Below are 23757 nucleotides of genomic sequence, written 5' to 3'. Positions count from 1 at the left end.
GGTATACATGACAACGTGTTGGTAGCAAGGGGGCTGCAAGGGTGACCTCTTTGAGAAGACACCAGAGGCTGCCCCTGTGATGGAGAGCCAGTTGCAGCTGGCTCCAAAACAGACCCACTACAAGCCAAAGCTGAGCCAGAGATGCTGGTGGCACCTCCGTGATAACATATTTAATAAAGGGTAAAAACTGCTGTGCAGCAGCTATGAGAGAGAGGAGTGAGAAAAAAATGTGAGAGAAACAACCCTGCAGACACCAAGGTCAGTGAAGGAGGGGGAAGAGATGCTTCAGGCGCTGGAGCAGAGATTCCCCTGCCGGTGATTCCCCATGGTGAAGGCAGGTTGTCCCCCTGCAGCCCATGGAGGACCATGATGGAGCAGATATCCACACCGCAGCCTATGGATGACCCCATGCCACAGCAGATTGATATACCCTGAAGGAAACTGCAGCCTGTGGAGAGGAGCCCAGGCAGGAGTAGGTTTTCTGGCAGGAACTGCAGCCTGTGGGGGACCTACACTGGAGCAGTCTGTTCCTGAAGGACTGCACCCCATGGAAAGGACCCATACTGGAGCAGTTCTTGAAGAACTGTATCCAAGGGGAGGGACCCCACACTGGAGTGGGGGGAAAAGTGTGAGGAGGAAGATGTGGCAGAAACAAGTATTATGAACTGACTGCAACCCCCATTTCCCATCCCCTCTGTGCTGCTCTGGGTAGGAGGAGGTAAAAGAGTCAGGAATGAAGTTGAGCCTGGGAAGAAGAGGGACGTGAGGGGAAAGTATTTTTAGTTTTGTCTTTGTTTCTCACTTTCCTACTCTATTTTTAATTTGCATCAAATTAATCTTCCCCAAGCCAAGTGTGTTTTGCCCAATTGGTAAGCAATCTCCCAATCGACCCATGAGTTTTTTAATCTTATTTTCTCCCCCTGTTCTGTTGAGGAGGAGAGGGTGAGAGAATGACTTAGTGGGCATCTGGCCAAGGTTAACCCACCACACGTAGTAGTAGTAGTAGTAATAATAATTTATATGATAGTGCCTCTATAATAAATATAGGAAATATCATTATTGCAATGATGGGTAAAAGATGCCTGACCATCTAACCTACTGCAGAATATCATAATATACAGCATTACTAATAAATCTACCACACAGGAAATGGTAATCTTTCAAGTATAGCACCAGTCTGGGAGTGGCAAAGAATGTACAAATTCTTTTTTCTGAAATGCAATAAAGTTGTTCTGACATACTATTGTGTCACGATATTATCACATCCACAGATAGTCAGAAAGGTGCTTTTTATAATGTCATTTTAATCTATTTTTTTCTGTGTAAATAGAAATGTGTGATATTTCACAAAAAAAATCCTACTTAAGCTGTAAAAATAAGAGAATTCTACATCATTGATACTACTTACTGATGATGAGCCCAACATGGATTTTGGAGATCTTATAATTCCGGCTATGGAGTGACGTATAGTGTCCAACTTTGAGACTTTGTCCTTCTTGTCCTAGGAGAAAAAGCAATATCTCCAGTAAAACCAAGCAAATCAATATGGATTTACCTCTGTGCATTAATAATTGAATTACTGGAGGACATGGAATATAGAGTCATGGATTTTGTTTGAATAAAAGATAGGGACTGATCTGCTACTGATACAAACCATCAAGCTTGTGTCAACATCAGTGGGATTATGCTAATGAATACCAATTGAAGAGCTAAAAGATTCCATAAATATTTAGAGCAATTATTTTAAATATCACAATTGTTAACTATAAGAAATCTGAAATTTTTTAGTATCCTAAAGATAGAGATCCTAATTCTCAGCCGTTGCGAAATACCTATTTTTTAAAAGGGTATTGGTTTGACACCATATAATAAACCCATACATAACAAACCCCATACGTACATACCTGCATTATCCTTACTTAATTTGTTTTCTTCTTTTATTAATCTGATTGTCTCAATACCATACTTGTAAACATTAATACCAATCAGTGCAAGTAATAAGATCCATTTCTTTTCTGGAACTACAATAAACCACAGGGGCAGGCACCACTATCTGGATTTTAAATCCTTTAAGAACAGAGCTATTCACTAAAACTGCAACATTGAATCAGACTTTAAAGATCTATATTGGGTTTCCATGGCAAGGTTTTGGTAGTGGGGGGGTGGGGCTTGAGGGGTGGTTTCTGTGAGAAGCTACTAGAAGCTTCCCCTAGGTCTGAGAGAGCCAATGCCAGCTGGATCCAAGAGGGACCCGCCGCTGGCCAAAGCTGAGCCAATCAGCAATGGTGGTAGCACCTCTATGATAAAATACTTTAAGAATGGGGAAAAACTGCTGTGACACAGCAGCCAGAAGAGAGGAGTGAGAATATGTGAGAGGAACAGCTATGCAGACACCAAGGCCAGTGAAGAAGGAGGGGGAGGAGGTGGTCCAGACACCGGAGCAGAGATCCCCCTGCAACCCATGGTGAAGACCATGGTGAAGCAGGCTGTCTCCCTCCTGCCTATGGAGGATGATGGGGGAGGAGAGATTCCCCTGCAGCCCATGGAGGACCCCACACTAGAGCAGGTGGATGCACCTGAAGGAGACTGTGACACCATGAGAAGTCCATGCTGGAGCAAGCTCCTGGCAGGACCTGTGGACCTGTGGAGAAAGGAGCCCACGCCAGAGCAGGTTTGCTGGCAGGACTTGTGACCCCATGGGGGACCCACGCTGGAGCAGTCTGTTCTTGAAGATCTGCACCCTGTGGAAGAGACCCATGCTGGAGCAGTTCGTGAAGGACTGTAGCCCGTGGGAAGGACTCAAGTTGGAGAAGTTCATGGACGACTGTATCCCATGAGAGGAACCCCACACTGGAGCAGGGGAGGAGTGTGAAGAGTCCTCCCCTTGAGGAGGAAGGAGGAGCAGACATAACGTGTGATGAACTGACTGCAACCCCCATTCACTGTCCCCCTGTGCCGCTCGGGGGGGAGGGGGAAGGAAGGAGAGAAATCAGGAGTGAAGTTCAGCCTGGGAAGAAGGGAGAGGTGGGGGGAGGATGATAACAAATTATCCTGAGAAGGATGAACAGCAGCCAGTATAAGGTGAATATTATTACTTCCTGAACTTCTTAATGAGTAGGAAAATAAGAAAGTATGTTGAATTAGAAGTGAAAAGAGAAAGACAGTTTTAAATCTGAATATATATATATAAATTATATATATATATAAAAATTCAGTCGCCGAAGAGTGCAGCTCCGGTGCCGGCCTGACCCGCAGCAGAGCAGCAGATCTAGGCGCACAGGGGGTTTTTCCTGACTTTCCAGAGGCAGGGAAATGCCAGGGACGCAGAAGAAACCAGCCATGAGCCGGCTGCTCTCACGGGAACCGCTGACGAGACCTGGGAGTGCCAAAGCAACGACGTCCGCCCCCGATGCCTATAAAAAGCAGCCTAGGGAGTGCTGTGTGTCAGCCAGGGTGTGGCGAGTTAGTTCGTGCGGCAGTTCATGCAGGCAGGGCCTAGTCAGTCTACCTGCTCAAGAGGAGAGTCCACTGGTGGTCATCACTCTCTCATAGAAGGAGCTCAGCCATGGCGCCCACCAGGCAGAAAGCCCTAAGCTCTGTGCTCGCCAGAAGGCATGTGGTGACACAGACAGAGCTGCCACAGAAGCATGCAACCACCCAGCTCTCAGGCTGCAGGGAGTGTCTGACCTTGGCAATGGCAGGGGAAAGCAGTAGTGAGATTGGCTGCCTGAGGTGTGACCAGGTGGATGACCTGCTCAGCCTGGTGGCAGAATTATGTGAAGAAGTGGAGAGGTTAAGGAGCATCAGAGAGGCGGAGAGAGAGATAGACTGGTGGAACCAAGCTCTGCCCTCCCTGAGGCAGAAACAGGGACAGCTAACAGACCGATGCCAAAGTGAAGGGGACTCTATATCCTCCCCTCGCCAGGCAGAAGGCAGCAGCCTCAAAGAGGGGAGTGAACGGAAACAAGTCCACGCTCGGCGTGGCAGGCGAACCTTCTCCTCCTCACCCACCTCGCCTTCCCATATACCCCTGTGCAACAGGTACGAGGCTCTGGCTGTGGAAGGCCACTCGAATGAAGATATGGATGACAGTCAAGCTACTCCAGAGGTAGCACCTAGGCCCAAAAGGCCCATGCCTCGGGTTGTGACCACCCCAACAAAGAAGAAAAGGAGAGTTATAGTTGTAGAGGACTCCCTTCTGAAGGGTTCAGAGGGCCCGATATGCAGGGCAGACCCTCCTCTCAGAGAAGTCTGCTGCCTCCCCAGGGCCCATGTCAAGGACATCACTAGGAAACTCCCCAGCCTGGTACAGCCCTCTGACTATTACCCACTGCTGCTCCTCCATGTGGGTGGGGATGAAGCAGAGACACGCACCATGAAAGCGATCAAAAGGGACTTTTGACTTTGCCCAGGAACTAGTGGGGCTCATCGACAGAGCTTTAAACTAGGCTCGAAGGGCTTGCCAGCGACATGTTGTGGGACGATGTGCCCAGGTTGGAGGGACGGGGAGCTGGTGAGGGCTCTCAGCCTGTTGCTCAGAGACGTGCTGGATGCACTACAGCACGCTCGAAGCCTGGAGGAGATGAGCCGGGGGCTCCAGACACAATAGTAACCAATGGTGAAACACTGGGAAGATACATCAAAAGAATTCCAGCCACTCCAGCCAATAAGTCAGCCCCATCGGGGGCACAACTGAAATGCCTCTACACAAATGCACGGAGCATGGGGAACAAAGAAGAGGAGTTGGCGACGTGTGTGTGCACCTGCAAGGCTATGACCTTATTGGCATTACAGAGACGTGGTGGGATAGCTCCTATGACTGGAGTGTTGGGATGGAAGGGTACAGGCTCTTTAGGAAGGACAGGCAGGGCAGGCAAGGAGGGGGTGGGACTCTTTATGTCAGTGACTAGCTGGAGTGCATGGAGCTCCACCTGGGGATGGAGGAGGAGCCAACTGAGAGCCTATGGGTGAGGATTAAAGGGAGGGCTGGGGCAGGGGACATCGTAGCTGGGGTCTGCTATGACTTCAATCACCCCGACATCTGCTGGAGGGACAATGCAGCTGAGCGCAAGCAATCCAGGAAGTTCCTGGAATGTCTTGATGATAACTTTCTCCTCCAAGTGATAGAGGAGCCAACGAGGAGAGGTGCCATGCGGGACCTTGTCCTCACCAATAAGGAGGGCCTGGTAGGGGATGTCAAGCTCAAGGGCAGCCTTGGCTGCAGTGACCACGACATGGTGGAATTCAGGATCCTCAGGGCTGCGAGGAGGGCAGGGACTACCCTGGACTTCAGGAGAGCAGATTTTGGCCTCTTCAAGGATCTGCTTGGTAGAATGCCATGGGACAAAGCCCTGGAAGGAAGAGGGGTCCAAGACAGCTGGCTGATATTCAAGGGACACCTCCTCCAAGCTCAGGAGCAATGCATCCCAACAAAGAGGAAGTCAAACAAAAACACCAAGAGGCCCCCGTGGATGAACAAGGAGCTCCTGGGCAAAGTCAAACAAAAAAAAGGAAGCCTACAGAGGGTGGAAGCAAGGGCAGGTAGCCTGGGAAGAATACAGAGAAACTGTCCGAGCAGCCAGGGATGAGGTTAGGAAAGCCAAAGCCCTGATAGAGATTAGTCTGGCCAGGGATGTCAAGAACAACAAGAAAAGCTTCTATAGGTATGTTAGTGAGAAAAGGAGGACGAGGGAAAATGTGGGTCCCCTCCGGAATGAAACGGGCAACCTGGTTACCCAGGATATAGAGAAGGCTCAGGTACTCAACGACTTCTTTGCCTCAGTCTTCACCAGCAAGTGCTTGAGCCACACTGCCCAGGTCACAGAAGGCATGGACTGGGAGAATGAAGAACCACCCACTGTAGGAGAAGATCAGGTTCGAGAATATCTAAGGAACCTGAAGGTGCACGAGTCCATGGGGCCTGATGAGTTGCATCCACCGGTCTTGAGGGAACTGGCGGATGAAGCAGCCAGGCCACTCTCCATCATATTTGAGAAGTCCTGGCAGTCCGGTCAAGTTCCCACCGACTGGAAAAGGGGAAACATAATCCCCATTTTTAAGAAGGGAAAAAAGGAAGACCCAGGGAACTACAGGCCAGTCAGTCTCACCTCCGTGCCTGGCAAGATCATGGAGCAGACCCTCCTGGAGACTATGCTCAGGCACATGGAAAATAAGGAGGTGATTGGTGACAGCCATCATGGCTTCACTAAGGGCAAATTATGCCTGACAAATTTGGTGGCCTTCTATGATGGGGTGACAGCGTTGGTGGATAAGGGAAGGGCAGCTGACGTCATCTACCTGGCCTTGTGCAAGGCATTTGACACTGTCCCGCACGACATCCTTGTCTCTAAACTGGAGAGACATGGATTCAATGGATGGACCACTCGGTGGATAAGGAATTGGCTGGATGGTTGCACTCAAAGAGTTGCGGCCAATGGCTCAATGTCCAAGTGGAGAACGGTGACGAGTGGCGTTCCTCAGGGGTCGGTACTGGGACTGGCACTGTTCAACATCTTTGTCAGCGACATGGACAGTGGGATCGAGTGCACCCTCAGCAAGTTTGCCGATGACACCAAGCTGTGTGGTGTGGTCGACACGCTGGAGGGAAGGGATCCCATCCAGAGGGACCTGGACAGGCTGAGGAGGTGGGCCCGTGTGAACTGCATGAAGTTCAACAAGGCCAAGTACAAGGTCCTGCACGTGGGTCGGGGCAATCCCAAGCACAACTATAGGCTGGATGGAGAATGGATTGAGAGCAGCCCCAAGGAGAAGGACTTGGGGGTGTTGATTGATGAGAAGCTCAACATGAGCCGGCAGTGTGCGCTTGCAGCCCAGAAAGCCAACCGTGTCCTGGGCTGCCTCAAAAGAGGCGTGACCAGCAGGTCGAGGGAGGTGATCCTGCCCCTCTACTCCGCTCTGGTGAGACCCCACCTGGAGTACTGCATCCAGCTCTGGGGGCCCCAGTACAGGAGAGACATGGAGCTGTTGGAGGGAGTCCAGAGGAGGGCCACGAAGCTGATCAGAGGGCTGGAGCACCTCTCCTATGAGGACAGGCTGAGAGAGTTGGGATTGTTCGGCCTGGAGAAAAGAAGGCTCCGGGGAGACGTTATTGCAGCCTTCCAGTACCTGAATGGGGCCTCCAGGAAAGATGGTGAGGGACTGTTTATCAGGGAGTGTAGTGACAGGACAAGGGGTAATGGGTTTAAGCTGAAGGAGGGTCGATTTAGATTAGGTGTTAGAAAGAAATTCTTTACTGTGAGGGTGGTGAGGCACTGGAACAGGTTGCCCAGAGAGGTTGTGGAGGCCCCCTCCCTGGAAGTGTTTAAGGCCAGGTTGGATGAGGCTTTGGGCAACGTGGTCTAGTGGAGGGTGTCCCTGCCCATGGCAGGGGGGTTGGAACTATATGATCTTTGTGGTCCCTTCCAACCCTAACCATTCTGTGATTCTATGATTCTGTGAAATCAGGATTAAAATCCGAGATGTTAGAGTACTGTATTGGGTGTATGTGGCAAGGTTTTGGTAGCAGGGGGGCTGCAGGGGTGGCCACTGTGGGAAGAAGTCAGGGACTGCCCTGTGTCAGACACACCTGGTTCCAGCCAGCTCTGCAATAGTTCCACCACTGGCCAAAGTGAATTTGACGGCATCTCTGTGAAAACATATTTAAGTAAGGGCAGAAAATGTCAGAGTAGGGGACACACAGAACAAAAGAGTGAGAAACAACAGAGCGAACACCAAGGTCAGAGGAGTATGATGTACTCCATGGTAGAGCAGATATTCCTGAAGGGACTGCAGCCCATGGAGGACCCGTGCCAGAGTAGAGCAAGAGTGAGAAGGAAGGAGTGACAGAGAGAAACCACTATATCCTGACTGCACACACACACCCCCCCACAATCCCTTCCACTGAAGGGACTGAGTGTAGCCAGTAGCGATAACGAGGAGGAGTCTGGAGTGGAGGAGTGAAGTTGAGCCTGAGAATGGGGGAGGAAAGGTGTTTTCTTTATGTGTGTGTGTTTCCCAATACCCAAATCAGTACTCAAATATTTATATTAATTAGCAACAAATTAAGTTAAATTCCCTAAAGTCAAGTCTGTTTTGCCCGTGACAGTAATTGGTAAGTCATCTCCCTGTCTTTATTTCAACCTACAAGTCTTCTTGTTCTCTCATTCTTATTTTCTCTCCCTCAATCCCACTGGGGCGAGGGGTGTGAGCGAACAAGCAGTTGTGTGGGTGCTTGGCTGTGAGCCAAGGTCAACCCACTATAGGGTACAAAATATTTTCAACTACTAAAGGACACAGGCAGAAAGACAAAGCTCTATAAATATATTAGAAATAAGAGTTGAAGGACACCAGATTCATTTCTTAATGGAATTAAAAAAAATAACGCACAACAGAGAAGGCTGAAGGATTTTATACCTTTTTGCTTCAAAGAAAGAAATTTGGTAACAACCTAATAAAATTTTAACAGTAAGATAGGCTATAAGATGAAGCAAGAAAAAAAATTGACTGGCTACGTTAGAGGCATTTGCATTATTACATGATTAGACAAAGTTCACCCTAGAGTAGATGCTCCCAAACTGGTTTACATGTGCATATCTGTGTGGTACACATACCAAACTATATGTGAGTAATACATAGCAACGGTAGTATGCAAGTGCCCCCATGAAAGAGCTTTACCTGAACTCTAAAGTAGGATCTCGACATATGGGTTTTGATTGATAACCAATAAGAACAACTACCTTTGTGCAGTTGCTGACCCAAGCCATCTAATCAGTAGTCCCTCATACCACTTCAGACTGTCAGGGCATTGATAGCATTGTCCAGTGGCTACATGCTGAGGGGAGCCAGGGGTTGTGGTGGATTCCTGGGCTCCCAGGGGAGGGGCCTTGCCAGCCTGACCCACCAAACCCAAACAAGGCAACAGGGCAGGCTGGGGGGGCGCAGTCCCCAGCCCAGGTGTCCTGGTTTCAGCTGAGAGGGTTGATTTTCTTCATAGTAGCTAGTGTGGGGCTATGTTTTGGATTTGTGCTGGAGACAGCGTTGATAATATAGAGATGTTTTTGTTCTATGGACCTATTGTTGAGCAGTGTTTACACGGGGCCAAGGCCTTTTCTGCTTCTTGCACTGCCCTGCCAGCGGGATGGCTGGGGGTGGACAAGAAGTTGGGAGGGGACACAGACAGGACAGGTGACCCAAACTGACCAAAGGGGTATTCCATACCATATGACGTCATGCTCAGTTTATAAGGAGCTTGGGGGAAGAGAGAGGAGGGGGGCGGCGGCGTTCGGAGTGATGGCGTTTGTCTTCCCAAGTAACCGTTATGCGTGACAGAGCCCTGCTTTCCTGGAGATGGCTGAACACCTGCCTGCCCATGGGAAGTGGTGAATGAATTCCTTGCTTTGCTTTGCTTGTGCGCGCGGTTTTTTGCTTTCCCTATTAAACTGTCTTTATCTCAACCCGCGAGTTTTCTCACTTTAACTTTTCCAATTCTCTCCCCCATCCTGATGGGGGGGAGTGAGCGAGCGGCTGCGTGGTGCTCAGCTGCCGGCTGGGGTAAAAGCACAGCACCAGGGAATTGGGCACTTCCACAGGAATTCACAGAGGCCAAGCCAGGATATCAGCCTGCAGGTGGGGGTCAGGATCAGGCCTGGTGAGGGTACCCAGCATCAGACCCAGCCCTGGGGTGGCCAGGCAGGGATAGGGCTGGGTAGAGGCCAGGTTGAGACATCAACCTGTGAGTCAGGCCCAGCTTAGGGGGCTCATGGCCAGGTAGGGCAGGGCTGTGGCGGAGCTGGAGACTGGCACTCCTATGGTATGGCTAGGGCAGGGACTGACAGTCCTGTGCTGAGCTGAAATAGGACCCCTGGGCCTGTGGGCAAGGGTGAGGGAGGCTGATGAGAGCCAGTAAGGCCTATTAGTGCCCGCTGGGCCTGCACAGACTTCCCTTTTGCATTTGCACACTTTCTAAAAGCTCCATTGTATTATGTGAGTTATTGTGTCTCAGTCAAGACTTTCAAATGATAACACAGGAGGAAAGGAAAGTATACAGGATTCGTACAGGAGTATTGTTCTTACAACATTCTTAAAACACACAAAAAGACTAGCTTTTTTGGAGTTCAGAGTAGTCTCTTTTTCTTATCTCTTGCTTGTTCTTTAGAACTACTTGTTTCCAGTAACCATTCCCTACAGTGTCTGAAACTTGCCCTGATTTGATGTTTGGGTGGTAGTTGAATCATACCTTTGTTTGACTGTGCAGACTTCTTCATACTTCTCAAATTACATACACAGTATTTTTCACATTAGATTAATATTTTTAAATCTTGTGATTTATATTTAAACAGTTTCAATGAACTGTTTAAACATGATAGCCAAAACTCTAACTCCTCAGCTTAACCTGTTCTGTTGCAAACTGCATGGAAGAGGATTGGTAGCTGTCATGCACAAAACCTTTTCTCTCTCTTTTCCTTCAGACCATGACATACAAGCACTAAACAAATTATTCTCCTTTGGGCATTTTTAGAGGGTTCTAAAATGCTGGCATCACAGCATTTTATTTCAGAAAAATTTAAAATGGAAATGTTAGGGGAGTATCAGGGCTTTTTTTTTTTTTTCAATGAAGCAACAATACTCCTTTGAGAAAAGATGTCAGTTTTGATAGTATAATATTTCAGAAAAAAAAAAAACCCAACCCCTTCAGTTTATTTTAGGATCTTTTATTTTTCTAAACATCAGCACTGAAGTATAAAACTAAGTCAAAACATACAGTAATGCATTAGACATTTACTAGTGTTTAAGAAAGCAGTTTTTCAAATAATTTCCCACAACCACATCTATCTTTTCAGCTACATGTTTTTCAGCATTTCTAATAACCAAGGTAACTCCTGAATTTTTTGGTGTCTTTACATTTGTTATCAATAACAAACTTCCCACATAGTCACTTCCTTATTTATTTCAATTCTGGAGATACACATTTTCACAGAGGATTATTTCATTGTGTCTAGAAAAGAATGTTCCTTTATGCTATTTGTTTGCATTATTCTACTGAAAAAAAAACCTTTACACACATGAATGAGATGAGTAAGGCTTTCAAATAGGTCTTCTTATGATCCTTTAACAGTAATTTTTTAAAGCAATAAAATATTTTATTAGAGAATCCTAAAGCTGGGCTTAAAATTACTTCTACAGATTCATAGAGTACTGGTGGGATCCCAGCGTTTCCTTTCTCCTTAGTCAATTTTGGTAAGGACTAAAAACTTCTTAAATTAAAGCAAACAATTACGAACCTAGGTATGACAAGGAAAAAAAAAAGACTAACCTTAGAGGAATATACCAAGCCAAAGTAGCTAGGTATATTCAAGGTAACCAACTCCCAATACTGAAGAAAAGTTTATACAATTTACAGTGAATTCTTGAGAAAGCTTTGTTGCATACCACTTTTGGGGGCAACCCTCCAATTTGTCAATTTCTTCTATTAAGCCTTTCCTCATAGTTTGATTTCTCTAGTCTTCCATCATCAAATAGAAAATCAAAGTCATAACACCTTGTAGAACTTACCTTATAACTGATTATTCTGTATTACCTATTTAGATGATCTTAGGGTGTTTAGCTGCCAGCTTGGGTCAACTGACCACAACACTTTTTGGTGTCTCACATTGGGCATGAAAATGGATTGTAGTGGGCTAACCTCAGCCAGCAGCCAGATGCCCACCCAGCTGCTAACTCACTCCCCCTCCTGAACAGGACGGGGGGGGAAATAGGATCAAAAAGGTCATGGGTCAAGAAAAAGACAGGGAGATTACTTACCAGTTACCATCATAGGCACAACAGACTCAACTTGAAAGATGGTGAGGGACTGCTTATCAGGCAGTGTAGTGATAGGAAAAGGGGTAATGGGTTTAAACTGAAGGAGGGTCGATTTAGGTTAGATATTAGAAAGAAATTCTTTACTGTGAGGGTGGTGAGGCACTGGAACAGGTTGCCCAGAGAGGTTTTGGATGCCCCCTCCCTGGAAGTGTTCAAGGCCAGGTTGGATGGGGCTTTGGGCAACCTGGTCTAGTGGAGGGTGTCCCTGCCCATGGCAGGGGGGTTCAAACTAGGTGATCTTTAAGATCCCTTCCAATCCAAACGATTCTATGATTCTACGAACTTGGGGAAATTTAATTTATTACCAATTAAAATAGATTTGGGTAGTGAGAAACAAGAAAAAAAAAAAGTTAAAACTCCACCTTCCCCCACCCCCCCCTTTTCCCAGGCTTAACTTCACTCCCAACTCATCTACCCCACACCCCAATAGAACAGGGGGAGGATGGGGGGTTACAGTCATAGAATCAGGACAGCCCAGTTTGGAAGGGACCTTGAAAGATTGTCTTGTCCAACTTTTCATGGGAAAGGGAGCCTAGATGAGATTATCTAGCACCCTGTCCAATCACGTCTTGAAAACCTCCAGTGATGGGGACTCTACCATGTCCCTGGGGAGGTTGTTCCAGTGATTGATTGTTCTTGCTGTAAATAAAAATTGTCTTTCTTATATCACGAAGAAACCTCTCCCCATGCAACTGGTATCCATTGCCCCTTGTCTTCTCCATGTGACTCTTTATGAAGAGAGAGTCTCCATCCTCTTTGTAGACACCCTTTAAATACTGGAATATCGTGACGAGATTCCCTCTGAGCCTTTTCTTCTCCAGGGAGAAAAGACCTAACTCCTTCAGTCTTTCCTCATAGGGCAGGTTCTCCAGCCCTTTGATCATCTTCATGGCCCTCCTTTGGACCCTCTCCTGTCTGCATCTTTCTTGAATTGTGGAGACCAGAACTGGACACAGTACTCCAGGTGCGGCCTGACAAGCGCTGAGCAGAGTGGGATGATCTCTCTATCTCTGCTAGTAACGCCCTTGCGGATGTGTCCCAATATCCAATTTGCCTTTGTTGCTGCAGCAGCACACTGCTGACCCATGTTCAGCTTATTGTCCACCAGGATCCCTGGGTCCCTTTCAGCAAGGCTGCTCCCCAGCCACACAGATCCTAGCCTGTACTGGGCTCTTTGGTTATCCTGACCCAGGTGCAGGAATTTGTACTTGTCTTTTTGTGAAAATTCATATTGTTCTTCCTAGCCCACTCTTCCAGCCCGTCCAGGTCTCTCTGTAAGATGGCTCACCCTTCTGGAGTGTCCACCTCACCACCCAGTTTAGTGTCATCAGCAAATTTGGCGAGAGTGCTTTCAATCCCATCATCCAGATGATTTATGAAGATGTTGAACAGCATGGGTCCCAGCATCAGTCCCTGGGGGACCCCACTTGTGACAGGCTGCCAGCCTGAGTAAAAACCATTGACCATCACCCTCTGAGTGTGGCCGGTTAGCCAATTTCATACACACCTCACAGACCACCCATCCAATCTGTATCCTACCAGTTTGTCCAGTAGAGGGCTGTGGGAAACAGTGTTGAAAGTTTTGCTGAAGTCCAGGTAAAAAACATCCACTGCTCTCCCCATGTCAACAGAAGATATTTTGTTGTAGAAGGCGATCAGGTTAGTCAAGCATGATTTGCCTTTGGTAAATCCAGGCTGGCTTTTCTCAATCACCTGCTTCATTTGGCTTCTGACAGTTTCTAGGAGGACTTGTACTTTACCAGGGACTGAAGTAAGACTAATGGGCCTGTAGTTTCCTGGGTCCTCTTTTGGGCCCTTCTTGTAGATCAGTGTTTTAGGTTTGCGTGGCAAGGTTTTGGTAGCGGGGGGGGCTACAGAGGTGGCTTCTGAAAGAAGCTGCTAGAAGCTTCCCCTGTGTCTGATAGAGCCAATGCCAGCCGGCTCCAAGACGGACCCACCGCTGGCCAAGGCCAAGCCAATCAGTGGTAGCGTCTCTGTGATAACATATTTAAGAAGGGGGGGGAAAAGGAGTGGCAATTTTTGCAGCCAGAAAGGAGTGAGAAGATGTGAGAAACTCCACAGACACCAGGATCAGTGAATAAGGAGGGGGAGGAGGTGCTCCAGGCGCCGGAGCAGAGATCCCCCTGCAGCCTGTGTTGAAGACCATGGTGAAGCAGGCTGTCCCCATACAGCCCATGGAGGATGATGGGGGAGCAGAGATTCCCCTGCGGCCCATGGAGGACCCCACACTAGAGCAGGTGGATGCACCTGAAGGAGACTGTGACACCATGAGAAGTCCATGCTGGAGCAAGCTCCTGGCAGGACCTGTGGACCCGTGGAGAAAGGAGCCCACGCCAGAGCAGGTTTGCTGGCAGGACTTGTGACCCCGTGGGGGACCCACGCTGGAGCAGTCTGCTCCTGAAGGTCTGCACCCCGTGGGAGAGACCCACGCTGGAGCAGTTCGTGAAGGACTGTAGCCCGTGGGAAGGACTCAAGTTGGAGAAGTTTGTGGAGGACTGTCTCCCATGAGAGGGACCCCACGCTGGAGCAGGGGAAGAGTGTGAGGACTCCTCCTCCTGAAGAGGAAGGAGGAGCAGACATAACGTGTGATGAACTGACCGCAACCCCCATTCCCCGTCCCCCTGTGCCGCTCGGGGGGGAGGGGGAAGGAGGGAGAGAAATCAGGAGTGAAGTTCAGCCTGGGAAGAAGGGAGGGGTGGGGGGAGGTGTTTTAAGATTTGATTTTATTTCTCATTACTCTGTTTCGCTTGGTAATAAATTAGATGAATTTTCTCTCTAAGTTGAATCTGTTTTGCCCGTGATGGTAATTGGTGAACGATCTCTCCCTGTCCTTATCTCGACCCTCGAGCCTTTCGTTATATTTTCTCTCCCCTGTCTAGTTGAGGAGGGGGAGCGATGGAGCGGCTTTGGTGGACACCTGGCCTCCAGCCAGGGTCAACCCACCACACCATCCATAATTTCGCACAAGTAACTGGAGAGTCCAAAGTGTTCATAACTTGACTTCGTCCAAGCACTGTTTATTTCGTAATATCTGGATTCATTGTCGGCTCTCAAAATTTAGTATCAAAGGATCTTTCAAAAATACAGAAATGTATTTTTAACACTGCAAAACTTAGTTTATTTCTCATAACGTCACCCTCAGACACATATGAGGTATTTTAATGAATGTTTGCAAAATAATTAAACCTGAAGCAGAGGGGCCAACACATTTAAAATCTCATTATAATTAGCTATGGGTTAATTAAACTGTAAGAAACTGAAAATGGAAACAGAATAAATCTGTTTTGTAGTGTTATAAAAAAGATTGCTTCAAAGTTTTGAACATACAGCCTTGACTGAAGAAACTGAATATCTGATAATGTAATAAAAGTTTCAGTTTATTCCAAGAATTCTGAATGAGCAACAAAATCTATTAAATCTGTATACAGAATAAAGCATTGTTTGAATATGACTCCCAAATATAATTTCGGTTACAGGTTATAGGTCAAACATTGTCTTAGTAAAATAAATTTACTTGTTTAGCAGCAAAATTCTGCAATATTCCATAATTTGTATGTCATGAAAAGAGAGTATGAAAAAGAACATTTCGTATAGGAATAGAAAAAAGTCTAAAAGGGAATTTATTAGCCACTTGAAATTAACACCAATCAATACAATTTTTATTCTTTTCATCAGACTCAAGTTATACTGCATGTCAGTTACTTTTCTTACAGTAAAACACTCTGTCTTAAGTCAACTGGCAAGTTGATATTTATTTTTTAAGTATTGATGAATTAAATTGACTACTGTCCTGGTTTTGGCTGGGATAGAGTTAATTTTCTGTCTAGTAGCTGGTATAGTGCTGTGTTTTGGATTTAGTATGAGAATAATGTTGATAACACACTGATGGTTTTAGTTGTTGCTAGGCAGTTGTAGTGTCTACACTAAGTCAAGGACTTTTCAGCTTCTCACGCCCTGCCAGGTGCACAAGAAGCTGGGAGAGCATAGCCGGGACCAGCTGACCCAGACTGGCCAAAGGGATATTCCCTTCCATATAACGTCATGTTCCGTATCTAACTGGGGAAGCTAGCCGGGAGGCAGATTCGCTGCTCGGAAACAGACTGGGCATCGGGTTTGTTTTTCCACATGTGGTGAGCAATTGCATTTGTACATCACTTGCGTTATTATTATTGTTATTGTTGTTATTGTTATGATTGTTATTACTATTATTATTATCATTCTCTTCCTTTATTATCCTATTAAACTGTCTTTATCTCAACCCTCGATTTTTTATTCCATTCTCCTCCCCATCCCCTTGGTGGGGGAGGGGTGAGCGAGTGGCTGCATGGTGCTTAGTTACTGGCTGGGGTTAAAGCACGACACTACCTAAAAAAAATAATCATTAATAACGGGGATGACACAGTGACTAATTTTACTTCCATGCCCATCAGGCTTGGAATGATCAATTCATTTTACACATCTTTTCATAAGTGAGCCATGGGATTTAACTGTGACTAAATGTCTACCTCTTTCATGACAGGAAAAAATAAGTTACCAAAATATGCACGAATTCCATTGTGTTGTGTTTCCACCCCTGAGGCAATCGATTCTATGTGTATTGGACACCTTTCTACATGAAAGCAAACTATGGCCTGCACTCTGCTGCCAAAGGAATTGAGAAAAAAGCATTGGCAATATCAACTGTGGTGTACCACTTGGCTGCCTTTGACTACAGTTCATGTGGAATTCTAGCATTTCCAGTATGGCCGCACTCAGCAGTGTCATGATTTGGTTCAGGCCATGGCATTCCACTGTTAACCTCTAGCCCCTGTAAACTGGACATCATCCAGATCTTTGGAGACCTGGTTGTCATCCAGGTCACTGTAGATGACTTTCAGCACAGCTACTTCTATCAGATATTGGATACATTCCTCCGCTGTATTCCACTTCCCTCGGTAATTTACAAGATCATCCTTGAAGGGATATATGGCCTTCACACTTGACAGGAGCTACCTCCAGAGGCTGCAGATTCTCATCTCTTTTCCACTTTCTTTGTCAATTTCCCAGTTCCTAGTGAGGGATCCCAGCTTCTGGGCTTCCTTACCTTCTAACTCCTGACTGTTGACCCCACTATCCCAGCATCGGAGCAGCCAGGCAGCAATCTGCTTGCCTGGCTGATGGCTGTAATCTTTCTGCAAATCTTGAAATTTGCCCAGGGTCAAGGACCAGGTAGTTTCTGCCTCTTGGTTGATTTTTCTCGCTTCCTCCTAGCATTTCCTTGTCGAAGGACCAGCTTCCTGATCAGACCCTTCCTCCTCCTCCTCCCTTACTAATCGATAGCACGGACCCATCAATCTCTGTGTCCAGTGTTTCTTTTTGACTCCTGAGGCAATTACTGTAGTTGCAGTTTGGGTCCCTATCTCATCCATGGCATCCTCAGATGTGTTTTGAGTCCCTGGCTCAACCATGTTGTCCTCAGAGGTGGTTTCAGTCCCTGTCTCAATCACACTCCTTTGATAGTACTGAACAGAGGCTCAATAGGCACAGGCAAAGCCCCAGTACAGTGCTAGGAGCTGCTGGGTTTCGTGGGGTAGGAAAGGCACCCTTACATCAAGTGGTGTACCAATTCAACATGGGATTACATGCCCTAGGTGCCTGCCCAAATCCTTCCACGCACCCTGCCACCCAGGGATCAACCACCTTGGGGCATGTTTCCTTGTCACCTCATAAACAAATTCAAAGAATCACAGAATGGTTGAGGTTGGAAGGGACCTCTGGAGGCCATCTGTTCCAACTCCCCTGCTCAAGCAGGGCCACCTAGAGATGGTTACCCAGGACCATTTCCAGACAGCTTTTGAATATCTCCAAGGAGGGAGACTCCACAACCTCTCTGGGAAACCTTTTCCAGTGCTCAGTCACCCTCACAGTGAAAAAGTGTTTCCTGATGTTCAGACAGAACAATGGGTATGAGATTTGCCTCCTTCCAGTCATCAGGGATATCCCCTGATCTCCACAACTTTTCAAAGATTAGAGACAGTGGCCTCACAACAATGTCAGCCACTTCCCACAGATTTATGTGGGTTGAGCCCTTGCAAGAGGCCGCAGACCAGCCCTTCCTCCACTACTGGTGGGTCAACACATGTGTTGTCTTAGCTTCTTGATCCTGTGATCTGGGCTCCAGCTATGCTGGTAAAGACAGAGGTAAAGAAGGTACTGAGAACCTCTGCCTTGTCAGCATTAGTAGTGACTAGCTTCCCTGCCCTGTTTAGCAACAGGCCACTGTCTTCCCCTGCGCTTCTGCTTACTGCTCACATACCTGAAGAACCCTTTCTTGTTTTACTTGACATCTATGGCTAATTTCAGTTCTAGCTGAACCTTAGCTTTCCTGACTGCATGTCTGCACCCTAGCAAGGTTCTTGTAGTCCTCAAGGTGGACTTGGCTATTTGACCACCTTTCCATAGCCAGTACACTTCTTTTTTGCTTTTAAGCACACCCAAAAGCTCTTTGTTAAGCCAGGGTGGCCTCTTGTTCTGCCTTCTTCCTTTCCCTTTGTAGGGGATGGACTGTTCTTGTGCTTTCAGGAGGCTGTTCTTGAATAACTCCCAGCACTCACCAGCTCCTTTGCCCTCCATGGATGCTTCCCATGGAATCCCTCGCAGCTGGGCTCTGAGCATATTGAAGTTGGCTCTTCTAAAATCCAGGGTCTTTGTCCTACTACCGGCCTTCAGCATACTCGGCAGGATCTTAAACTCCACAATGTTGTGGTCGCTGTATCCAAGGCTACCATTGGTAGTTCTGTTGTCAAGTAAGTCTTCTTGATTTGTGAGCAGTAAATCTAGCAATGTGCCATTCCTAGTCGGCATGTCCAGCATCTGTAGCAGGAAGCAGTCCTCAATGCATTCCAGGAACCTAATGGACGACTTGTGTTGTTTTCCCAACAAATGTTGAGACAGAACCTCCTATGTTCCATTTGTGCCCAGTGCCTCTTGTCCTGCCAGTGGACACCACTGAAAAGAGCCTGGCTCCGTCCTCTTTGCATCTTCCCTTCATGTATTTATATACACTGATAAGATTCCCCCTGAGCCTTCTCTTGTCCAGGCTAAATAGACCCAGCTCTCTCAGCCTTTCCTCATAGAAGAGATGCTCCAGTCCCTTAATCATCTTCGTGGCCCTTCACTGGAGTCTCTCCAGTATGTACTGGGGAGCCCAGAACTGGACACAGGACTCCAGGTGTGGCCTCACCAGTGCTGAGTAGAGGGGCAGGATCCCCCTCGACCTGCTGGCAGTACTTTGCCTAATTCAGCCCAGGAAACCATTAGCCTTCGTTGCTACAAGGGCACATTGCTGGCTCACATTCAACTTGTCCACCAGATCCTTTTCTGCCATGCTGCTTTCCAACTGGGTGGCCCTCAGTATATATGCATGGGGTTATTCCTTCCCCAGGTGCAGGACTTTGCCCTTCCCCTTGTTGAACTTCATGAGGTTCCAGTCAGCCCATTTTTCCAGCCTCTCCAGGTACCTCTGGATGGCAACCCAACCTTTTGGTGTATCAGCCACTCCTCCTAGTTTTGTGTCGTCAGTAAACTTGCTGAGGGTACACTCTGCCCCATCATCCAGATCATTAGTGAAGATGTTGAACAGGACTAGACCAAGGATTTACCCCTGGGGTACATCACTAGTTACTGGCCTCCAACTAGACATTGTGCTACTGATCACCACCCTCTGGACACAGCCGTTCAGCCCATTTTCAATCCACCTCACTGTCTGCTTATCCAGCCCATACCTCATCAGCTTATCTATAAGGATCTGTGGTGAGTTAATCTTGTATGGATGCCAGGTGCCTACCAAGCTGCTCTATCACCCCCCCTCCTCAACTGGACAGGGGAGAGAAAATGTAATAAAAGGCTCAAGGGTTGAGATAAGGACAGGGACATCACTCACCATATCCCATCACGGGCAAAATAGACTCAACTTGGGGAAATTAATTTAATTTATTACCCTCCTCCCACTTCTCCCTTCTTCCTGGGCTCAGCTTCACTCCCAAATTCTCTACCTCCTCCCCCCGAGCAGCACAGGGGGACAGGGAATGGGGGTTCTGATCAGTTCATCACGTGTTGTCTCTGTTGCTACTTCTTCCTCATGAACTTCCCCTGCTCCAGCATGGGGTCCCTCTCACGGGAGACAGTCCTCCATGAACATTTCCAATGTGGGTCCTTCCCACAGGCTGCAGTTCTTCACAAACTGCTCCAGCATGAGTCCCTTCCACAGGGTGCAGTCCTTCAGGAACAGACTGCTCCAGCATGGGTCCCCCATGGGGTCACAAGCCCTGCCAGCAAACATGCTCCAGCGTGAGCTCCTCTCTCCATGGGTCCACAGGTTGTGCTAGGAGCCTGCTCCACCACGAGCTTCCCATGGGGTCACAGCCTCCTTCGGGTGCATCCATTTGCTCCAGCGCAGGGTCCTCCACGGGCTGCAAGTGGATATCTCCTCCACCGTGGACCTCCATGGGCTGCAGGAGGACAACCTACTTCACCATGGTCTTCACCACAGGCCACAGAGGAATCTCTGCTCCGGCTCCTGAAGCACCTCCTCCCCCTCCTTCTTCACTGACCTTGGTGTCTGCATAGTTGTTTCTCTCTCCTCTCTTCCGGCCGCTGTGTCGCAGCAGTTTTTCCCCCATTCTTAAACATGTTATCACAGAGGCGCTACCACTGTCGCTGATTGGCTCCGCCTTGGCCAGCGGTGGGTCCGTCTTGGAGCCGGCTGGCATTGTGGCATTGGCTCTATGGGACCTAGGGGAAGCTTCTAGCAGCTTCTTGCAGAAGCCACTCCTGCAGGCCCCCCCCCCCCCCCCCGCAAACCTTGCCATACAAACCCAATGCAGGATCTTATGAGAGAGTGTGAATGGCCTTCCTGAAGTCCAAGTAGACAATATCCACTGCTCTCCCCTCTTCTACCAGGCCAGTCATTTCATTGCAGAAGGTTATTAAGCTGGTCAAGCATTACTTCCGCTTGGTGAATCCATGCTGACTACTGCTCATGATTTCCTTGTCCTCCATGTGCCTGGAAATGATTCCAAGGATTAGCTGCTCTATCACCTTCTCAGGGATCAAGATGAGGCTGACCGGCCTGTAGTTCCCTGAGTTCTCCTTCCTACCCTTCTTGAACATAGTAGTGACATTTGCTTTCCTCCAGTCCTCAGGCAGTTCTCCCAATCACCATGATTGATCAAAGATTATCAAGAGTGGCCTTGCAATGACATCTGCCAGCTCCCTCAGCAGTCGTGGGTGCATCCCTTCAGGGATCATGGGCTTATGCATGTCAATTTTGCTTAAGTATTCCCTGACCTGATCCTCTTCCACCAATGGTACATCTTCCTTGCTCCAGCTTTCCCCCCCTTGTCTCTGGGACCTGGGATTCCTGAAGGCTGGTCTTTCTAGTAAAGACTGAGATGAAGAAGGTATTTAGTACCTCAGCCTTTTCCATTTTCTGTGTAACCAGGACCTCCGTCTCGTTCGGCAATGATCCCACATTTTCCCTAGTCTTTCTTTTGTCGCCTATGTACTTAGGGTAGCCCCTCTTGTTGCCTTTGACATCCCTGGCCAGATTCAATTCCAGGTGGGCTTTGGCTTTCCTAATCTCATCCCTGGATGCTTGGACAACATCTCTGTATTCCTCTCAGGTTACCCATCCTTGCTTCCACCCTCTGCATGCTTCCTTTTTGTGCTTGAGTTTGGCCAGGAGCTCCTTGTTCATTCATGCAGGCATCTTGGCATTTTTGCCTGACTTCCTGCTTATTGAGTTGGACCGCTCTTGAGCTTGAAGGAGGTGAACCTTGAATATCAGCTTTCTTGGGCCCTTCTTCCCTTCAGGGCCTTATCTCATGAGACTCTTCCAAGCATATCTTTGAAGAGGTCAAAGTCTGCTCTCCTAAAGTCCAGGGTTGCGATCTTGCTTTTTGCCCTGCTTCCTCCACTCAGGATCTTGAACTCCACCATTTCATGGTCACTGCAGCCAAGGCTGCCCTTGAGCTTCACACCCCTAGTGAGCCTCTCCTTGTTGGTGAGTGTGAGGTCCAGCATGGCACCTCTTCTCATTGGCTCCTCTATCACTCGGAGGAGGAAGTTATCATCAATGCACTCCAGGAACCTCCTGGATTGCATCTGCCCTGCTGTGTTGTCGCTCCAGCAGATATCGGGGTGATTGAAGTCCCCCATGAGGACCTGGGCCTGAGAATGTGAGGCTGTTCCCATCTGTCTGTAGAGGGCCTCATCTGCTTTTTCTTCCTGGTCAAGTGGCCTATAGCAGACACCCACTACAATGTCACCTTTACCTGCCTTCTCTTTAATCCTAACCTATAAGCTCTCCGTCAGCTCCTCATCCATCTCCAGGTAGAGCTCCATGCATTCCAGCTGTTCTCTCACATAAAGGGCAACTCCCTCTCCTCATCTTCCCAGCCTGTTCTTCCTGAAGAGCCTGTACACATCCATGCAATACTCCAGTCATGGGAGCCATCCCATCACATCTCCGTGATCCCAACAAGACTGTAGCCCTGCAGGCATGCACACGTCTCTAACTCCTCTCGTTTCCTCACACAGACTTCTAACTCCTCATGCTTATTCCCCATGCTGCATGCATTAGCGTACAGGCACTTCAGAGAGGCACCCCAGCATGTTGAGTTCCTGGAGGGAGTTTGGGGGATTTCTCCATAATGGTACCTCATAGGCAAGGTGCCTTGTTTCCTCTTACACCAGGATGAAACAAGGTTCACAAACCCACAAAAAGCCAACGGTCTTAGAGACTAGGATCAAACAGCTTACATAAGAATGTGCAAGAACCTCAGGAGCCTGTGGAACAAAATTATGCACATCAGTCCCAGAGGAGAAAAGGGAGATGTAATCCCTCATTCTCTCCACAAGATATCCCAGCCAGCACAGGAATGGGATCAATGCCAGGGCCAAGCACATGGTCATTGTTTTTATCAAACTCTTCCCAGGCACAGCAAAATAGAGAGATAAGCAGTGCAGCAAATGGCAAGAGCTAAAAGCAGCCACTAACAAGCCCTAGACTCTATTATACAGTAAAGCAAGCAAGCTTTGTGACCTGCACAAAAGCCTGCCAATTAAACAACTATGAGCCCCATGCTGGGTGCCAAAAAGGGCTGTAGTGGCTTGACCCCATCTGGCAGCCAAACACCCACCCTGCCTCTCACCCACTCTACTCTCCTACGGGATGGGGAGAAAATAGAAGGAAGGTGAGAAGACCCATGAATCTAGATAATGGCAGTTTAATAGGGAATGTAAAAGCTGCATGCACTAGAAAAGCAAAAAGAGGAATTCATCTACTACTTCCCATTGGCAAGCCTGGAAAACAGGGCCTCAGCACACATAATGGTTGCTTGGGAAGACAAACGCCATAACCATGAATGTCCCCACTTCTTCCTCCTTTCCCTGAGCTTTTACTGCTGAGCATGATGTTATACGATATGGAGAGGGACTGTTTACAAGGGCAAGTAGTAACAGGACAAGGGGTAATGGGTTTAAGCTGAAAGAGAAAAGATTTAGATTAGATGTTAGAAAGAAATTCTTTACTGTGAGGGTGGTGAGGCACTGGAACAGGTTGCCCAGAGAGGTTGTGGAGGCCCCCTCCCTGGAAGTGTTTAAGGCCAGGTTGGATGAGGCTTTGGGCAACCTGGTCTAGTGGAGGGTGTCCCTGTCCATGGCAGGGGGGGTTGGAACTAGATGATCTTTGAGGTCCCTTCCAACCCAAACCATTCTATGATTCTATGAATATCCCTTTGGTCACTTTGGGTCAGCTGTCTTGGCTATGTCCCCTCCCAACCTTTTTCCCACCTTCAGACTTTTGGGGGGAAGAGAGAGAGAAAGGATTGGCATTGT

The 23757-nt window shown here is 47.9% G+C and overlaps 1 protein-coding gene and 1 long non-coding RNA gene across 5 annotated transcripts in view; one reads left to right on the top strand and one right to left on the bottom strand.

Moving 5' to 3' along the window:
• The window catches only part of LOC142599232 (uncharacterized), a 537129-nt gene that overhangs the window by 116562 nt on the left and 396810 nt on the right, over positions 1–23757 (top strand). The gene's annotated exons all lie outside the window — the stretch shown is intronic.
• LOC142599161 (tyrosine-protein kinase Fer-like) overlaps positions 1–23757 on the bottom strand; it is a 278954-nt gene that overhangs the window by 150273 nt on the left and 104924 nt on the right. For all 4 annotated transcript variants that reach the window (XM_075738921.1, XM_075738920.1, XM_075738922.1 and 1 more), the window contains one exon: positions 1409–1501. In XM_075738921.1, the coding sequence (XP_075595036.1) occupies positions 1409–1501 (93 nt within the window). The remainder of the gene's footprint in view (positions 1–1408; positions 1502–23757) is intronic.

Source organism: Balearica regulorum, chromosome W (assembly GCF_011004875.1).
Source record: "Balearica regulorum gibbericeps isolate bBalReg1 chromosome W, bBalReg1.pri, whole genome shotgun sequence".
NCBI lineage: Eukaryota > Metazoa > Chordata > Aves > Gruiformes > Gruidae > Balearica > Balearica regulorum.
This window is presented reverse-complemented; position numbering and strand designations above follow the sequence as displayed.